General features: G+C 38.4%; 1 protein-coding gene across 5 annotated transcripts in view; it reads right to left on the bottom strand.

The window, feature by feature from the left end:
- Positions 1 to 19,018, bottom strand: part of LOC139766398 (uncharacterized) — a 72,473-nt gene extending 53,455 nt beyond the window's left edge. For 2 of the 5 annotated variants that reach the window (XM_071694990.1, XM_071694994.1), the window contains exons 1-4: positions 18,870 to 19,018; positions 5,949 to 6,128; positions 1,076 to 1,200; positions 233 to 309 (exon numbers count right to left, since the gene is read on the bottom strand). In XM_071694990.1, the coding sequence (XP_071551091.1) occupies positions 233 to 309; positions 1,076 to 1,200; positions 5,949 to 6,128; positions 18,870 to 18,898 (411 nt within the window). In that variant the 5' untranslated portion in view covers positions 18,899 to 19,018. Of the gene's footprint in view, positions 1 to 232; positions 310 to 1,075; positions 1,201 to 5,948; positions 6,129 to 8,226; positions 8,326 to 13,841; positions 13,952 to 18,869 lie in introns of those variants that run through there. The other 3 variants (XM_071694992.1, XM_071694995.1, XM_071694991.1) reach the window with 3 other exon arrangements.
- Positions 19,019 to 19,197: the final 179 nt, after the last annotated feature.

Below are 19,197 nucleotides of genomic sequence, written 5' to 3'. Positions count from 1 at the left end.
GACAGAAAGGCCACATTCGTTCACAATCAGTCTCTAGCTGTCATGTATAATGCACCGAAACCACAGCTCCCAATCCACATCCAGGCCCCACAGACCTTTCCATGGTTTACCCCAGAAGCTTAACATGCCCTCAACCCTGCTAAACCTAATAACCTTGCTCTTATTCACATTTGCTCTCAACTTTCTCCTTTCAGATAGACACACTGATAGAAAGGTAGATAGTTTCCCATACCTTAAAGAACATATTTTCTCTGATATGAGGATCTGCTTTCAAGAAATACTCAAGAGGAGGAAGATGATCACGTCTATCTGAAATAATATCAATTGGCAAAATTAGTTTACTGTATCTGTTCAACAAAACTGCCTATTATGTGAAAGAAGTACTGTTCAAACTTTTAAGTTATGCTATGCTACAATGCCATTCACTAATCCACACTCTCACACCTGATATTCTTGTTTGTTTCCCAAATACCATCCAACACTCAGTCTACTTGGCATTCCCTGTCTAATCACATAACATACTTAAAAAATGTCAAAAGTTACGCAATAAAAACAAGGTAAAAAGAACACATTTCTTGTACATTTCTTGTGAGTGAAAAGGTTTGCATATGAATCATATCTCATTGTAAGACATAAAAAAAGGTAAAATGAACATATCTCTTCAGAGTGAATAGGTTTGCATGAGAGTAATATATCACTGTAAGTCATACTGTTGAAACAAATATAATAAGAAAGACAACAGCTTCTCTAAATCAAAAACTCTACTAAAAAATTGTGAATTTTTTTTTACCAATGACAGCATAATGTAGCTCACTTCACTATCAAGTTGATATGATTTTTGTCATCACTGGTGTCAAAGTACAAACATATAGGTGTTCCCAAAAGAAAAATCAGACAGTCTCAATAATTTCTCCCATAACACAACTGCAACCTACCAATTTAGTTAAATGTATGTTTACATATAAGGACGCTACAGTATAATACAATCAGAAAAACATTAGACGTAACATATGAGACACAGGAGAGACCTACTATATAACACAGGAGAGCCACCTAGCAACAAAGGAAAACTTACTTTTTGTGCCATAATCATCTTCACCTTCTTCAGCCAATGGATTCACTTCCCGTGGAAGAAACAAACTCATACATTTATTGGTGATAAAATTAAGTAGCTCATGACGTCTATAATTACTCTGTTTCCTGAAATGACAAAAAATACAAAATAAGGAATTTCAAGAGTGTTCCACAGAACATTTGTGTAACTGCACTGTAACAGCTAATGTGAATGATATAAAATGGATGAAATTAAGGTTTTGAAAACACTAAAAACACCCATATTAACTCTAAAAGTGTTTTTTTTTTACACAATCATGAGCATTATCAAATCTACCCATTTGTTTTTTTTTATACTCAAAATGCATATGAAACACTGTAAGTATAATACTGATTTTATTGTGTGTCACTAGTATTCAGACATATCATTCATGTCACTGATGACTAGACATCGATCATATACCCACATTTGTCAACCTTATATTTATCTATTTATCATACTTTGTCACTGTCTCCCGCGTTAGCGAGGTAGCGCAAGGAAACAGATGAAAGAATGGCCCAACCCACCTACATATACATGTATATATATACACGTACACATACGCACATATACACACCTATACATCTCAATGTATACATATATATACAAACACAGACATATACATATATACACATGTACATAATTCATACTGTCTGCCCTTATTCATTCCCGTCGCCACCCCGCCACACGTGAAATGACAACCCCCTCCCCCCGGATGTGCACGAAGTGGTGCTAGAAAAAGACAACAAAGGCCACATTTGTTCAAACTCAGACTCTAGCTATCATGTATAATGCACTGGAACCACAGCTCCCTTTCCACATCCAGGCCCCACTAAACTTTCCATGTTTAACCCTAGACGCTTTATATGCCCTGGTTCAATCCATTGACAGCACGTCAACCCCGGTATACCACATCATCCCAATTCACTCTATTCCTTGCATGCCTTTCACCCTCCTGCATGTTCAGGCCCTGATCACTCAAAATCTTTTTCAATCCATCTTTCCACCTCCAATTTGGTCTCCCACTTCTCCTCGTTCCCTCCACTTCTGACACATATATCCTCTTTGTCAATCTTTCCTCGCTCATTCTCTCCATGTGCCCAAACCATTTCAAAACACCTTCTTCTGCTCTCTCAACCATACATCTCTCTTACCCTTTCATTACTTACTCGATCAAACCACCTCACACCATATATTGTCCTTAAACATCTCATTTCCAGCACATCCACCCTCCTCCGCACAACTCCATGTATAGCCCACACCTTGCAACCATACAACATTGTTGGAACAACTATTCCTTCAAACATACCTATTTTTGCTTTCCAAGATAACATTCTCGATTCCCAAACATTTTTCAATGCTCCCAGAACTTTTGCCCCCTCCCCCACCCTATGATTCACTTCTGCTTCCATGGTTCCATCCGCTGCCAAATCCACTCCCAGATATCTAAAACACTTCATTTCCTCCAGTTTTTCTCCATTCAAACTTACCTCCCAATTGACTTGACCCTCAACCCTACTGTACCTCATAACCTTGCTCTTATTCACATTTACTCTCAGCTTTCTTCTTTCACACACTTTACCAAACTCAGTCACCAGCTTCTGCAGTTTCTCACCTGAAACAGCCTCCAGGGCTGTATCATCAGCGAACAACAACTGACTCACTTCCCAAGCTCTCTCATCCACAACAGACTGCATACTTGCCCCTCTTTCCAAAACTTTGGCATTCAAATCCCTTACAACCCCATCCATAAACAAATTAAACAACCATGGAGACATCACGCATCCCTGCCGCAAACCAACATTCACTGAGAACCAATCACTTTCCTCTCTTCCTACACGTACACATGCCTTGCATCCTCGATAAAAACTTTTCACTGCTTCTAACAACTTGCCTCCCACACCATATATTCTTAATACCTTCCACAGAGCATCTCTATCAACTCTATCATATGCTTTCTCCAGATCCATAAATGCTACATGCAGATCCATTTGTTATTCTAAGTATTTCTCACATACACTCTTCAAAGTAAACACCTGATCCACACATCTTCTACCACTTCTGAAACCACACTGCTCTTCCCCAGTCTGATGCTCTGTACATGCCCTCACCCTCTCAATCAATACCCTCCCATATAATTTACCAGGAATACTCAACAAACCTATACTCTGTAGTTTGAGCACTCACTTTTATCCCCTTTGCCTTTGTACAATGGCACTATGCAAGCATTCCGCCAATCCTCAGGCACCTCACCATGAGTCATACATACATTAAATAACCTTACCAACCAGTCAACAATACAGTCACCCCCTTTTTTAATCAATTCCACTGCAATACCATCCAAACCTGCTGCCTTGCCGGCTTTCATCTTCTGCAAAGCTTTTACTACCTCTTCTCTGTTTACCAAATCATTCTTCCTAACCCTCTCACTTTGCACACCACCTCGACCAAAACACCCTATATCTGCCACTCTATCATCAAACACATTCAACAAACCTTCAAAATACTCACTCCATCTCCTTCTCATATCACCACTACTTGTTATCACCTCCCTATTAGCCACCTTCACTTGTCTTACGCACTTTATTTACCTCCTTCCAAAACATCTTTTCATTCTCCCTAAAATTTAATGATACTCTCTCAGCACAACACTGAAAGCGGGATCCTAAATGTACGTTCTGAAGGGAAAATTTTACCATAGGTAGAGTCCCATGAGCACTTAAGAGAGCACTTGCGTGTTAATGGCTACAACACCATTATATCCCATAAAATGAGGCATATCCATTTGCATTCAATTACTCTAAGCATAAGTCAAACAAGGCTGGCAAATCCACATTCTCAAAAACTATACACTACCTGTCTAGGCATGTGACACTATGGTGCAAAGGTGAAGTAACATGACAGATAACTGGCACCATTATTCAATGGCAAATATGTCTTAGACTTTTTACAGTTAAGAATCAAGAAATCATTTTTCAAAGAGCAAGGGGAAATGAAGCAAAGGGAGATCAACGAATGCTCATAAGGCTCTGTCAATGGTAGAAAAATGGTTTTCATTCCTTAAAACCAACATTTCTCACTAAAGGAGAGAGCCTTTTGAGCAGTTGAGAGCATACCCTCATCTAAGAGGAGGAATTTAAAGATAAAGTTGATGAAAAATTGAGAAAACCTTATCCCTAATGATGATTCGCAACCTATTTTAGACCATCCCTTCTAAAAGTGGCATATTCAGAGACACAAGGAAGGGTAACCAGTAAAAAATAATTGCTGAACAAAGGACTTGTTGAATGGCTGTAGTAGGCAGGCAGCCCCTGACTAAGGAGGTATATTACTGGTACCATCCACCTGAGCACTTTGAGAGTTAGTAATGGCTGCTTTGTGAGCCAGCACCTCTGACCTGGTAGCTGTCTTTTCTTTCTGCCTCACCCACTAGTGGACTGCTGGCATTCTGTCCACAAACATACACTCTCTACTCATCGCAAATAACACTTAACTCACACAACTCATTCTTTGTAACTCTAGATTTTCCTGTGGTGAGTGCTATGTGTTAGCCCTGCCTTTTAGCAAAATGGTAAGACCAGTTGATGATAGTGGGTAGGAAGATGAGACAGGAACATTAGGGAGTAGTAGGTAGGAGCATTAGGTAGAAGTAATAGATAGGAACATTAAGTAGACACATTAGGTAGAAGTAGTTGATATGAACATTTGGTAGTAGCCTCTGAAAACACTGCACAAGAGTTACCCCCTGCCAGTGGCCTGTCAAAGGTGAGGCACTACAGACAAGAAGTGGCAAAGTTCAACAATTATAGAGACTATCTTGCCAAGGCCACACCCTTAAGGGAGATACAGATGGATATACAGATTGCCAAAGACACTCTAACACTATGTTCATCCACTGAAAGGTTTTAAAAAAGCCAAGGTAGGTACCAACTTCTCAGTTCTGGTGGATAGCCTAGAATGTGAGAGCAGTATCAACTTCATCCAAATGGATATGCTACTTGCTGATACAGACAAACAAGACTGGATGAATAATCCAATGTTTTCCTGAGAAATTTTCTGTGAAAATTGCAAAACATTGAAAATATACTGCATTCCTAAGAAAGGTTCCTTCTTCCATTCTACATTTTTCATTAGGTCTCCTGGTAATAGGCCACAAAAGCTTTTACCATCACTTTTTAGCTCACCTAACTAAAAACCATGTCAGGTTTTGCTGTCAGTTGGCATCTCATGTCGTAATCCATTTATTAACTCTTCACATATCAATATTCTCATAAACTAATGAGCCAATCTAAATCAAACTTGACAGGGAAAGTCCTTGGGTGGTCCAGTAAACCCTAGACACCACTCAAAATATAAAGCACTGTTAGGCTGATCATCAAAACAAACTCACATCAAAAACAACTTATGTCAGCTAAAGCTAATATTGTCTTTCTAGTTCTCAAAATGCAAAACAGTGCTTAAGTTTCATGTAATAGTAAACCCCCTAAGAATATAGAATACTCACCTCTCTGCTACCAGAAGACCAAAAACAATACTGAAGACACTCCAAACCACACCAACAACTAGACCATACTACATCAGAGATGACAGATGAATGAAGGTGGAGGCTAGCTACCTTATAACATCTCACCTCAGTGCCATACAAGCTTGGGTTACTTACTATACTGAATAAGTCCCTTTGAACAAGCACCCAAGAGCCTTTTATAATTTTCGATGGTTGAAGGAACTGAACAGTCATGGATATACCTCATTTTGGGTGAAAGGAGTATTCTAATTCCCCCATTAACCAACTGTTCTCTTAGATGCTCACAGGACGCTATTCACAGATGAGAAATAAAACATATAAGTTACATACATGACTTCTGGAACTCGAGCTTTGTAAACTTTGTAGTCGACATCCTTGAGGTTCAATCCTTCTACCTCTCTGGGATATGCAGCGGTAAGTTCCTTTAGAAGTTGGTGACCATGGAAGTTAACTGAACGTGTAACCATGTCACTATTAATAGGTTCTGTTTCAGCCATCTTCCTCAATTCTCTGTTAAAAAAGTAAAATATATAAAAATAACAATAATAATAATATTTTTTATACATTATATTTTGTCAGTCCCCCGAATTAGCGAGGTAGTGCAAGGAAACAGACGAAAGAATGGCCAAATCCACGCACATACACATGTATATACATACATGTCCACACACGCACACATACCTATACATTTCAACATATACATATATATACATACATAGACACATACATATATACACGTACATAATTCATACTTGCTGCCTTTATTCATTCCTGTCGCCATCCTGCCACACATGAAATGACAACCCCCTTCCCCTGCACACACGTGAGGTAGGGCTAGGAAAAAACAAAGGCCACACTCGTTCACACTCAGTCTCTAGTTGTCATGTATAATGCACCAAAACCACAGCTCCCTTTCCACATCCAGGCCCTACAAAACTTTCCATGGTTTATCCCAGACGCTTAACATGCCCTGATTCAATCCACTGACAGCATGTCGACCCCAGTATACCACATTATTCCAATTCACTCTATTCCTTGCACACTTTTCAACCTCCTGCATGTTTAGGCCACAATCGCTCAAAATCTTTTTCACTCCATCCTTCCACCTCTAATTTGGCCTCCCACTTCTCGTTGCCTTCACCTCTGACACATATATCCTCTTTGACAATCTTTCCTCACTTATTCTCTCCATATGACCAAACCATTTCAATACACCATCTTCTGCTCTCTCAACCACACTCTTTTTATTTCCACACATCTCTCTTACCCCTTCATTACTTATTCGATCAAACCACCTCACACCACATATTGTCATCAAACATCTCATTTCCAACACATCCACCCTCCTCTGCACAACCCTATCTATAGCCCACACCTCGCAACCATATAACATTGTTGGAACCACCATTCCTTCAAACATACCCATTGTTGTTCTCCGAGATAACATTCTCACCTTCCACACATTTTTCAACGCTCCCAGAACTTTCGCCCCTCCCCCATCCTGTAAGTCACTTCCGCCTCCATGGTTCCATGGAGGCGGAAGTGACTGCCAAATCCACTCACTTCACTTCCTCCAGTTTTTCTCCATTCAAACTTACCTCCCAATTGACTTCTTCCTTAACCCTACTGTACCTAATAACCTTGCTCTTATTCACATTTACTCTCAGCTTTATTCTTTCACACACTTTACCAAACTCAGTCACCAGCTTCTGCAGTTTCTCACATGAATCAGCCACCAGTGCCGTATCATCAGCGAACAACAACTGACTCACTTCCCAAGCTCTCTCATCCACAACAGACTGCATACTCACCCCTCTCTCCAAAACTCATGCATTCACCTCCCTAACAGCCCCATCCATAAACAAATTAAACAACCATGGAGACATCACACACCCCTGCCTCAAAACAACATTCACTGAGAATCATTTACTTTCCTCTCTTCCTACTCATACACATGCCTTGCATCCTTGATAAAAACTTTTCACTGCTTCTAGCAACTTGCCTCCCAAACCATATATTCTTAATACCTTCCACAGAGCATCTCTATCAACTCTATCATATGTCTTCTCCAGGTCCATAAATGCTACATACAAATCCATTTGTTTTTCTAAGTATTTCTCACATACATTCTTCAAAGCAAACACCTGATCCAAACATCCTCTACCACTTCTGAAACCACACTGCTCTTCCCCAATCTGATGCTCTGTACATGCCTTCACCCTCTCAATCAATACCCTCCCATATAATTTCCCAAGAATACTCACCAAGCTTATACCTCTGTAATTTGAACACTCACCATTATCCTCTTTGCCTTTGTACAATGGCACTATGCATGCATTCCACCAATCCTCAGGCACCTCACCATGAGCCATACATACACTGAATATCCTCACCAACCAGCCAACAATACAGTCACCCCCTTTTTTAATAAATTCCACTGCAATACCATCCAAACCTGCCGCCTTGCTGGATTTCATCTGCCACAAAGCTTTCACTACCTCTTCTCTGTTTACCAAATCATTCTCACTTTGCATACCACCTCGACCAAAACACCCTATATCTACCACTCTATCATCTAACACACTCAACAAACCTTCAAAATACTCACTCCATCTCCTTCTCACATCACCGCTACTTGTAATTACCTCCCGATTAGCCCTCTTCAGTGATGTTCCCATTTATTCTCTTGTGTGAGGAAGTACCAGGAGAGACTGAGTGCAGAATGGAAAAAAGGTGAGAGCAAAGGACGTAAGGGGAGTGGGGGAGGAATGGGATGTAAAAGGGAAGCAGTGATGGCATGCAGAAAAGATGCTTGTGGCATGAGAAGCTTGGGAGGTGAGCAGATTAGAAAGGGTAGTAAGTGGTAAGAAGTAAGATTATTAGTGAAAGAGAAGAGAGAGGTATTTGGACGATTTTTGCAGGGAAATAGTGCAAATGACTGGGAGATGTATAAAAGATAGAGGCAGGTCAAGAGAAAGGTGCAAGAGGTGAAAAAGAGTGCAAATGAGAATTGGGATGAGAGAGTATCATTAAATTTTAGGGAGAATAAAAAGATGTTTTGGAAGGAGGTAAATAAAGTGCATAAGACAAGAGAACAAATAGGAGCACTGGTGAATAATAATAATAATAATAATCATAATAATAATATCTATCTATTATACTTAATCACCATCTCCTGCGTTAGCGAAGTAGCACAAGGAGACAGACGAAGTATGGCCCAACAATCCTATATACACATGTACATACATAATAATAATAATAATAATAATAATAATAATAATAATAATAATAATAATTTTATCCCTGGGGATAGGGGATTAAGAATACTTCCCACGTATTCCCTGCGTGTCGTAGAAGGCGACTAAAAGGGGAGGGAGCGGGGGGCTGGAAATCCTCCCCTCTCATTTTTTTTTTTTTCCCAAAAGAAGGAACAGAGGGGGCCAGGTGAGGATATTCCAAACAAGGCCCAGTCCTCTGTTCTTGACGCTACCTCGCTAACGCGGGAAATGGCGAATGTAAGGCATGTGTACGTGTAGGAAGAGAGGAAAGTGATTGGTTCTCAGTGAATGTAGGTTTGCGGCAGGGGTGTGTGATGTCTCCATGGTTGTTTAATTTGTTTATGGATGGGGTTGTTAGGGAGGTATATGCAAGAGTTTTGGAAAGAGGGGCAAGTATGAAGTCTGTTGGGGATGAGAGAGCTTGGGAAGTGAGTCAGTTGTTGTTCGCTGATGATACAGCGCTGGTGGCTGATTCATGTGAGAAACTGCAGAAGCTGGTGACTGAGTTTGGTAAAGTGTGTGGAAGAAGAAAGTTAAGAGTAAATGTGAATAAGAGCAAGGTTATTAGGTACAGTAGGGTTGAGGGTCAAGTCAATTGGGAGGTGAGTTTGAATGGAGAAAAACTGGAGGAAGTGAAGTGTTTTAGATATCTGGGAGTGGATCTGGCAGCGGATGGAACCATGGAAGCGGAAGTGGATCATAGGGTGGGGGAGGGGGCGAAAATTCTGGGGGCCTTGAAGAATGTGTGGAAGTCGAGAACATTATCTCGGAAAGCAAAAATGGGTATGTTTGAAGGAATAGTGGTTCCAACAATGTTGTATGGTTGCGAGGCGTGGGCTATGGATAGAGTTGTGCGCAGGAGGATGGATGTGCTGGAAATGAGATGTTTGAGGACAATGTGTGGTGTGAGGTGGTTTGATCGAGTGAGTAACGTAAGGGTAAGAGAGATGTGTGGAAATAAAAAGAGCGTGGTTGAGAGAGCAGAAGAGGGTGTTTTGAAGTGGTTTGGGCACATGGAGAGAATGAGTGAGGAAAGATTGACCAAGAGGATATATGTGTCGGAGGTGGAGGGAACGAGGAGAAGAGGGAGACCAAATTGGAGGTGGAAAGATGGAGTGAAAAAGATTTTGTGTGATCGGGGCCTGAACATGCAGGAGGGTGAAAGGAGGGCAAGGAATAGAGTGATTTGGAGCGATGTGGTATACCGGGGTTGACGAGCTGTCAGTGGATTGAATCAAGGCATGTGAAGCGTCTGGGGTAAACCATGGAAAGCTGTGTAGGTATGTATATTTGCGTGTGTGGACGTATGTATATACATGTGTATGGGGGGGGGCATTTCTTTTGTCTGTTTCCTTGCGCTACCTCGCAAACGCGGGAGACAGCGACAAAGTATAAAAAAAAAAAAAAAATAATAATAATAATAATAATACAATTATTATGACTGATAATATAAGATCACAAATATATAATAAGAAACTGAAAAATAACTTTATAATGCAATCTCATAATAAAACTACTTGATCCACCCTACAACCAGAAACACAAATGGGAAATTTATTTCACAAAAAGTAAAATTCTCTTAAAATTTTCAGAGTTTTATTCCAATGAAATTTTCTGTGGAAAACCTACCCCTTTTTTAGCTACATTACATGAGAGAGACACAAAAGGAGGCCAGATTAGCCCATGACAGTACACTTCCCCACAAGAACAAATACAGAAATTTGAACAAATATTTAAAAAGGGTGGTTTTACAGGCTCATACATACCGTAAGCTAACATCACATTAATACTCTATAACCTTATCATGAATTAATATCAAACATAGACACCCTTGGATAAACTTGAAAAATTACTGAATTGCTTCTACTTTCCCTGAAATAGAAAATAAAATAAAAAGGTAATTTTCAAGTTCAGTGACACCTCAGAAAGACTTATCAACATCGACAAAATATCTTATCAATGGACTAATTACAATCACTCTATTCTAGTGTAGAGATCACTTTAACCTTTAACTCACGACTGTGGTATGAAATGATGCTCAGCATATGCAAAAATAATGTACATTCCCAAAATTCTTTTTCCCTTACAATATGTTTCTGCATCATGTATTACTGGAGAAAATACCTAAAAAATCATGTATTACTGGAGAAAATACCTAAAAAATCAAAGTTATAAAGCATACAGTACCCTCCTCTATATTGGTGCATGGGATGTGAGTTTGACAAAGGCCCTGGCTGGCGGCATGGATGCTCCTTATTAATGTAATCCCTGGGGATAGGGGAGAAAGAATACTTCCCACGTATTCCCTGCGTGTCGTAGAAGGCGACTAAAAGGGAAGGGAGCGGGAGGCTGGAAATCCTCCCCTCTCGTTTTTTTTTTTTTTTTTTTCTTCCAAAAGAAGGAACAGAGAAGAGGGCCAGGTGAGGATATTCCCTCAAAGACCCAGTCCTCTGTTCTTAACGCTACCTCGCTATCGCGGGAAATGGCGAATAGTATGAAAGAAAGAAAGAAAGATGATTATGGGTACTTTTGAAGTAAGATCTTGTACACATATCTAAACATACTATACATCTTTTGTACATGATCTTATAAATGCCATACATATCATTTACAGATTCTTTTACATATTATTCTTATATAATACACGATACTTATGCATTTACATTTTATTTTCACACAAAGAGCATTTACAAAAAAATCTAAAATATAACCTTATTTTCATTAAATATATAAATGCTAGTGAAAGAGAAATTGCTTTATCACAAAATGGTTTGTGCATAAATCTGGCTTCTTTTGTATGTGATTTTATACATCCCATACATATCATTTACAGATTCTTTTAGATATTATACTTATTCTTATGTAATACATGACTTTCTATGCATTCATGTTCTATTTCCATGCACAGAACATTTACAAAAATAAAAAATTTAACCTTATTTTCATTAAATATATAAATATTTATTCTTATATAATACATGACATCTATGCATTTACATTTCCACTCACAGAACATTTACAAAAAATAAAGAATATAATCTTATTTTCATTAAACATATAAACGCTAGTAAAAGATAAATTGCTTCCTTTATCACAAAATGGTCTGTGCATAAATCTGGCTTCTTTTGAACGTGATTTAATACATCCCATACATATCATTCTAAAAATGTTTAAGGTAAGCTAGGCTAAGATACGATGTTCAGTAGGTCTGATGTAGAGTATTAAAAGTATTTTTCACTTAAGATATTTTCAATTTACAATGGATTTATTGGAACATAACCCCATTGCAAGTCAAGGAGTATCTGTATAAAGGATACTACCAATCAAGAAAACAAATCTTAACATTACCTGTGTGGAATGGTTTTACTAACCACAATGTACATGCTTTTCTTAAGACCTATAACTTTGTATTTTGTAAATTCACTTGTCCCCCTTGCTTTTAAACAAGGGCATTATACAGGCATTACACCAGGCCTCACCTTAGTCCATACAAATGTTGAACAGGGTGTATAACCAATGAAAAATGTCATACCCTTTTTATGAGAAACTCAACTGAAATCTGATCCCATTCTTCCACTATGCCCTAATTCATCTTATGGAATGCATTCAGTACACCTCAGCTTTCCCCAAACCAATCTGCATGCGTTTTCTGTTCCACATATACCTTTGTAACAAACACACATCAACAGTATACTCTTAAGACCTTCCACAAAACATCTATCCTCTCTCTCATATGCCCTCTCCAGATCCATACATGTCACATACAAATTCATCTGTTTCTGTAAATTCTTACCCCAAGTCTTTTTCATCTATCTTTTAACATGGCAAAAATTGTCAATTACAAGCATTTGTTTTTACTCAAATTATCATACATTGTAGCTAAATGACAATAAAATGGTTTTGAATGTAACAAAAGCTTCAGTAAAGGCAAACCTGGACAAGGGTAATCTCTTGTTTGGCTCAATATAAAACTTAATGAATTTGAAATTCATTATATCTTCACCATCAGTATTGAGGAAAATCATATGAAAAAAAATGGCAAAAGTGTAGTCTAGCTTAGTATGAGAGTTTCTTTAGTAATATGAAAATTCTACTTTCATTGAGGACAGAAGATAAAGTGTAATTACCCGAGCAATGCTCTCAGCTTTGAATACTGTGATTCTGTTCTACAATGCTAGTGATTAGAGAATACCATTATGGTTGTAGAGCATGATTTGAAGCAATGATTTTTATTAGATGATATATAATAAAGTTACTAAAGTATGGGTAATGTATATGAGAAAAAGTGGAGTTAAATAATGTAAAAGCAAAAAGAAATGAAATAATCAATAGACTATGAAAACCTAACCTGGTAACAAAATATAATTAAAGCATATCAACATTAACCAAAGCACAGTTAAAATATATCAACATTAAACTTGTTCAACATCTATCTGTTGCTATTTGATAGCATTTGTAAGAAAGTTAATCATGGATGTGACTGATATATTTCAACTAAAAACTTAATAGTAAGAAAAATCCCGATGGCCAGGAAATTTAGAGGTACGATCCAGGAGATTGATTCTTTCCCTCGTGAATATAAATTTCAATACTTAGTATTTAATACAACGAAATGTTCAGCATCGTGCTCCGCAATATTGGCATAGCATTCTTTATAGAACATAGTAACATTACAGATCAAATTCACTGAATATCCAATGCGGGGCTAATCTATGAGTTTGCAGTATATTCAAATGAATTTCTGATGTGAACTAAATACCTGGTTTTGATACAAACCTCAACTGTCGACATTCAGAATAAGTGAGGGTGTACACAAGCATCTACCTAAACAACTCCGGAATGACCAAAGAAACGACTTACCCACCTTACTACCGTGCCCTTCTTTGTCTACAACCACTACAAGACATGTAAATGTGTGACACAGGATAAATCCATCCTGACTTACCACATATATATCAATATATACAACAACATTTACCCAGTCGACTTCCAGACTGCAGCTTTGTTTACATCGGTGGAAGCAGTGTTGCCAGTCCCGTGGCTATGACAAATTACAACTAAAAAATTGATAATTAATAATGATATCAAAGATAAGTTGATACTTTGCTTAAGAGAACAAGCAACAATTGCTATTAAATATCTATAGTTAGGGATACACGCGTGTTTAATAGCATTTTCCACTGATGTTAAAAGGAATACAGTTTACTGATAATTTTGGTACAAACTATAGAATGTTCTCATCTTAAGCCCAACAGCCATTTTCAAAATCTATTAAATTATGAATAAAAAGTCTTTAGAATATATCTATAAAACACTATTTCATTCTACCATTGATAGGAATAACATAAGCTTGAGGTCCGGGCTTTTAGCACATGGAGTCATAATCCACATTTTATGATTTATATATCGTGCTGAGCCATACTTTATTAATATTATTTTTTGAATTTTTCGAGCAATACAGTGTATGTAAGAGGGTGCCATTTCATGTGTGGCGGGGTGGCGACGAGAATGGGTGAAGGCAGTATGAATATGTATATGTGTATATATGTATATGTCTTTGTACATGTATGTATATGTGAAATGTATAGGTATGCATATATATATATATATATATATATATATATATATATATATATATATATATATATATTTTTTTTTTTTCATATCATTCGCCATTTCCCGCATTAGCGAGGTTGCGTTAAGAACAGAGGACTGGGCCTTAGAGGGAATATCCTCACCTGGCCCCCTTCTCTGTTCCCTCTTTTGGAAAATTAAAAAAAATGAGAGGGGAGGATTTCCAGCCACCCGCTCCCCCCCCCCCCCTTTTAGTCGCCTTCTACGACACGCAGGGAATACGTGGGAAGTATTCTTTCTCCCCTATCCCTATATATATATATATATATATATATATATATATATATATATATATATATATATATATATATATATATTCCTGAGTCCACGGGGAAAATGAAACACGAAAAGTTCCCAAGTGCACTTTCGTGTGATAATCACATCATCAGGGGAGTCACAAGAGAGAAATATAACAGTCAGTTGATATATATATATATATATATATATATATATATATATATATATATATCTCCTCACTCATTCTCTCCATGTGCCCAAACCATTTCAAAACACCCTCTTCTGCTCTCTCAACCACGCTCTTTTTATTTCCACACATCTCTCTTACCCTTACGTTACTTACTCGATCAAACCACCTCACACCACACATTGTCCTCAAACATCTCATTTCCAGCACATCCATCCTCCTGCGCACATCTCTATCCATAGCCCACGCCTCGCAACCATACAACATTGTTGGAACCACTATTCCCTCAAACATACCCATTTTTGCTTTCCGAGATAGTGTTCTCGACTTCCACACATTTTTCAAGGCTCCCAAAATTTTCGCCCCCTCCCCCACCCTATGATCCACTTCCGCTTCCATGGTTCCATCCGCTGACAGATCCACTCCCAGATATCTAAAACACTTCACTTCCTCCAGTTTTTCTCCATTCAAACTCACCTCCCAATTGACTTGACCCTCACCCCTACTGTACCTAATAACCTTGCTCTTATTCACATTTACTCTCAACTTTCTTCTTCCACACACTTTACCAAACTCAGTCACCAGCTTCTGCAGTTTCTCACATGAATCAGCCACCAGCGCTGTATCATCAGCGAACAACAACTGACTCATACTATTTGCCATATCCAGCATTAACGAGGTAGCATTAAGAACAGAGAACTGAGCCTTCGAAGGAAATCCTCACTTGGCCCCTTTCTCTGTTCCTTCTTTTGAAAAATTTAAACGAGAGGGGAAGATTTCCATCCCCCCGTTCCATCCCCTTTTAGTCGCCTTCTACGATGTGCAGGAAATACATGGGAAGAATTCTTTCTCCCCTATCCCCAGGGATAATATATATATATATATATATATATATATATATATATATATATATATATATATATATATTCATTTATCTATTATACTCTCGCTGTCTCCCGCGTTAGCGAGTTAGCGCAAGAAAATAGACGAAAGAATGGGCCAACCCACCTACATACACATGTTTATACATAAACGCCCACACACGCACATATACATGCCTATACATTTCAACGTATACATACATATACATACACAGACATATAATGTGTGTGAGAAATACTTAGAACAGATGGATTTGTATGTAGCATTAATGGATCTTGAGAGGGCATGTAATAGGGTTGATAGAGATGCTTTGTGGAATTTCATAAGAATATATGCTGTGAAAGTTGAGCTGCTAAAAGCAGAGAAGTTTTAAACAAGGGTGTAAGGCATGTGTACGAATAGAAAGAGAAGAGAATGATTGGTTCCAAGTGAAGGTCAGTCTGCAGCAGGGGTGTGTGATGTCTCCAAGGTTGTTTAATTTGTTTATGGATGGGGTGATTAGAGAAGTAAATGCAAGAGTTTTGGAGAGAGGGGCTAAAGTGCAGTCTGTTGGGATGAGGGCCTGGGAAGCGAGTCAACTGTTGTTTTCCGATGATACAGCTGCATACATGCATACATGCTTTAAGTTCATACATGCATACATGCTGCATACATGCATACATGCTTTAAGTTCATTATGTTGATATGTATGACTGGTTATTGCAACACACGATAATGAACACTGACAAACAAGTTAACTCGACTAGAAAACTTAAGGAGTTACACGAGGATCCTCAAAAGCTGCTGTCATACGTCTCCCTGAGAAAAAAAAAATATCCCAAGTCCTTCTATGGCAACGTCATAGGACCAACCTAGGATTACGAAATAATTTCAAACCAGAAAAGGGCGAGTGGATGACCTCCTGGACCGCCTGCGTACGAACACAACGTCCCTAACACCTTCAGCCTTACACCATCAAATATTTTTCCACACAATACACATACTGCAACACAATTCTTACTATATAACACATATCTATTAGATGCCCCAAATACAACACACACACAGGAAAAAAAATCATCCGAATTTTGTACCAACATAGGAAAAATTTTTAACAAAAACAGATAATTTCAACCTACGGTGATTTATTTTCTCTGATCTGGATGATGTGATTTATGATGCATGACATTTAATTCATATATTATGTCACCTCTATAACAATGTATTATTATCTTGTTAGGACAACTGTTATTCCCCTCAACTGAAATTCCTGCTTTAATCATTTAACTACATATAATTCAGATTTAGTTTATAACTATCTTATAGCATCACATGTAAGTATTTTGAACAAGAACATATAACAGCAAAAAGGGTTGCACGCCAAATGACTTTCCTCATAGGTTGCTGGCCGTTAAGCCCAACAAACTAACAGCATTTGCAAGGCAAAAGAGACCACGGAACGAGTAAACCAGGAGAAGAAAAGAGAAACTGAAGTAAGGTTACCGGGGCCAAGGCAGGAAAAAATAAACTACCATAAATTCATTAGTATCAATTATAAGTTGAAGAACAGCTAATCAGACTAAAGGATTCAGAGTGGGAAGGAGGATTCAGAAAACCATATATCTAGAAAAGACTTGCATATCAAAAGGTCTTCACCCTTACAAGTCTCATGTCCTTGATGAAAATTTCACCATTACGGCTGAAAATGTTTGCAGATCGCGAGATAAACCTCCTGAAATACTGTCCAGGATATTGGTGAAGAGAGGCAACGTGCCAAGAAATGGTAAGGTCGGACGTCTTGCCTGTGTATCAATGGGGAAGACCAGGAAGACACACTGAATTGCTGAGCGGGCTCAGGCATGGGTGTGGTCTGTGAGGTTCTGCAAAAGCTAACTAGGAAACAAATGGATGACTTTGTAGAGGAGAAATTACCTGTATGAGGGAAGCACGGTTACGAGGAAAGGAGGTAATGTGTAACAAACTTCATAGATTCCTACAGGAAAGTGAGCTCGGTCTCAGAAAAAGGAACTGTGGTCGTATTGTTTTGTCTGGCCAGTCAGAAAGCATTTGACACTATACTTCATAAGGAAAGGGGCTGATTAAGAAGCTGGATTATCAGGCAGTAATAAAGGGAAAACACCTTCAATGGATAGATTATTTTCGTGGAAGAGTATAAAAGATGCATGTCAAAGGAGTTTTGTAAATATGGGTCAAGGCCACCAAAAGAGTGCCATAGGTTTCTACTTTGGAACCATACTTTGATATTTGTAAATGACTTACCTGAAAGTAAGGACTCCTACCTTAACATGTTTGCAGATTATTCGCAGGGTCATCAGGGAAGTGCAAGGTGAGAAATATTCCATCAATTTACAAGAGGATCTAAACAGGCTTCGAAGTTGGTCTCACAAATGGTGGATGAAATTCAACTCAAGAGAATGTAAAGTAATGAGGACGGCAAAAAGCGAAAGAAGGCCGCAGTATGATTATGTGACAGAAAATAAGCTTCCGAGTTGTGTGTGTGTGAAGACTTTGGGAGTCGATAACGTTGCTCAAACAAGAATAGTTAAAGTGACAAATGACAAATATTAGAATAGTTTTAATTTATATGGGCAAGGAAATGCCTCGCAATCTTTTCATATCCTACATAAGGTCAGAGATACAAAATGTTTCTCAAGTTTGGTCACTGCACCAACAGAACACAGAGTTAGTACCAAAATGGTAGTACTTCCCTGGGCCACTGCTGCGTACAAAATCCTGACTGAGGGTGTAACATGGTTCCGGGTATCACTTTCAATACTCCTAACTTACATCAGTAATTTACTGTGCGGCTTCTCTCTACGACCACCTGACACTCAGAGTATAATGTGGTTTCAGACATCATCACAGCAGTCTTGAGTCCAGAGGGTAGCACTTACCTGAGCCCTGCCGTTTATAACCTACTGACACAAAGGGTGTAAGATGGTTTGGAGCACCACTTAAGAGGTAATACTTCCTTAGGCGGTTGCTGTTTCGACCTACTGCTTAACAGTTGATTGCAGATTCAATGAACCAAACCTTTCTTTTGAGTTTGCGCATGCAAACATAATAATGGGTAGACCAGTTTTCTGATTTTCTTCAGTTCAGGTATCTCTGGCTATCAACGTGGTCTGGTGCCATAGGTCAGGACTTGTTCATCAGCGCCTTAGAATAGTACTATGCTTCATAATTCAATGAAGTCACACTTGTAACAGATATGGTCGGTTTTAATTGGATATTTTTCAATCAACAATGATTCTCAGGGAATCTAAATTATTGTGTAAATTAGTTTCAGGCCTTATCAGTTGCTCAATCAACTGACAGGTTAGCTATTTAGCTGAGATTATTATTTTCTAAACAGGATACC

This window comes from Panulirus ornatus, chromosome 57, assembly GCF_036320965.1.
Source record: "Panulirus ornatus isolate Po-2019 chromosome 57, ASM3632096v1, whole genome shotgun sequence".
In the NCBI taxonomy this organism is placed as follows: domain Eukaryota; kingdom Metazoa; phylum Arthropoda; class Malacostraca; order Decapoda; family Palinuridae; genus Panulirus; species Panulirus ornatus.
This window is presented reverse-complemented; position numbering and strand designations above follow the sequence as displayed.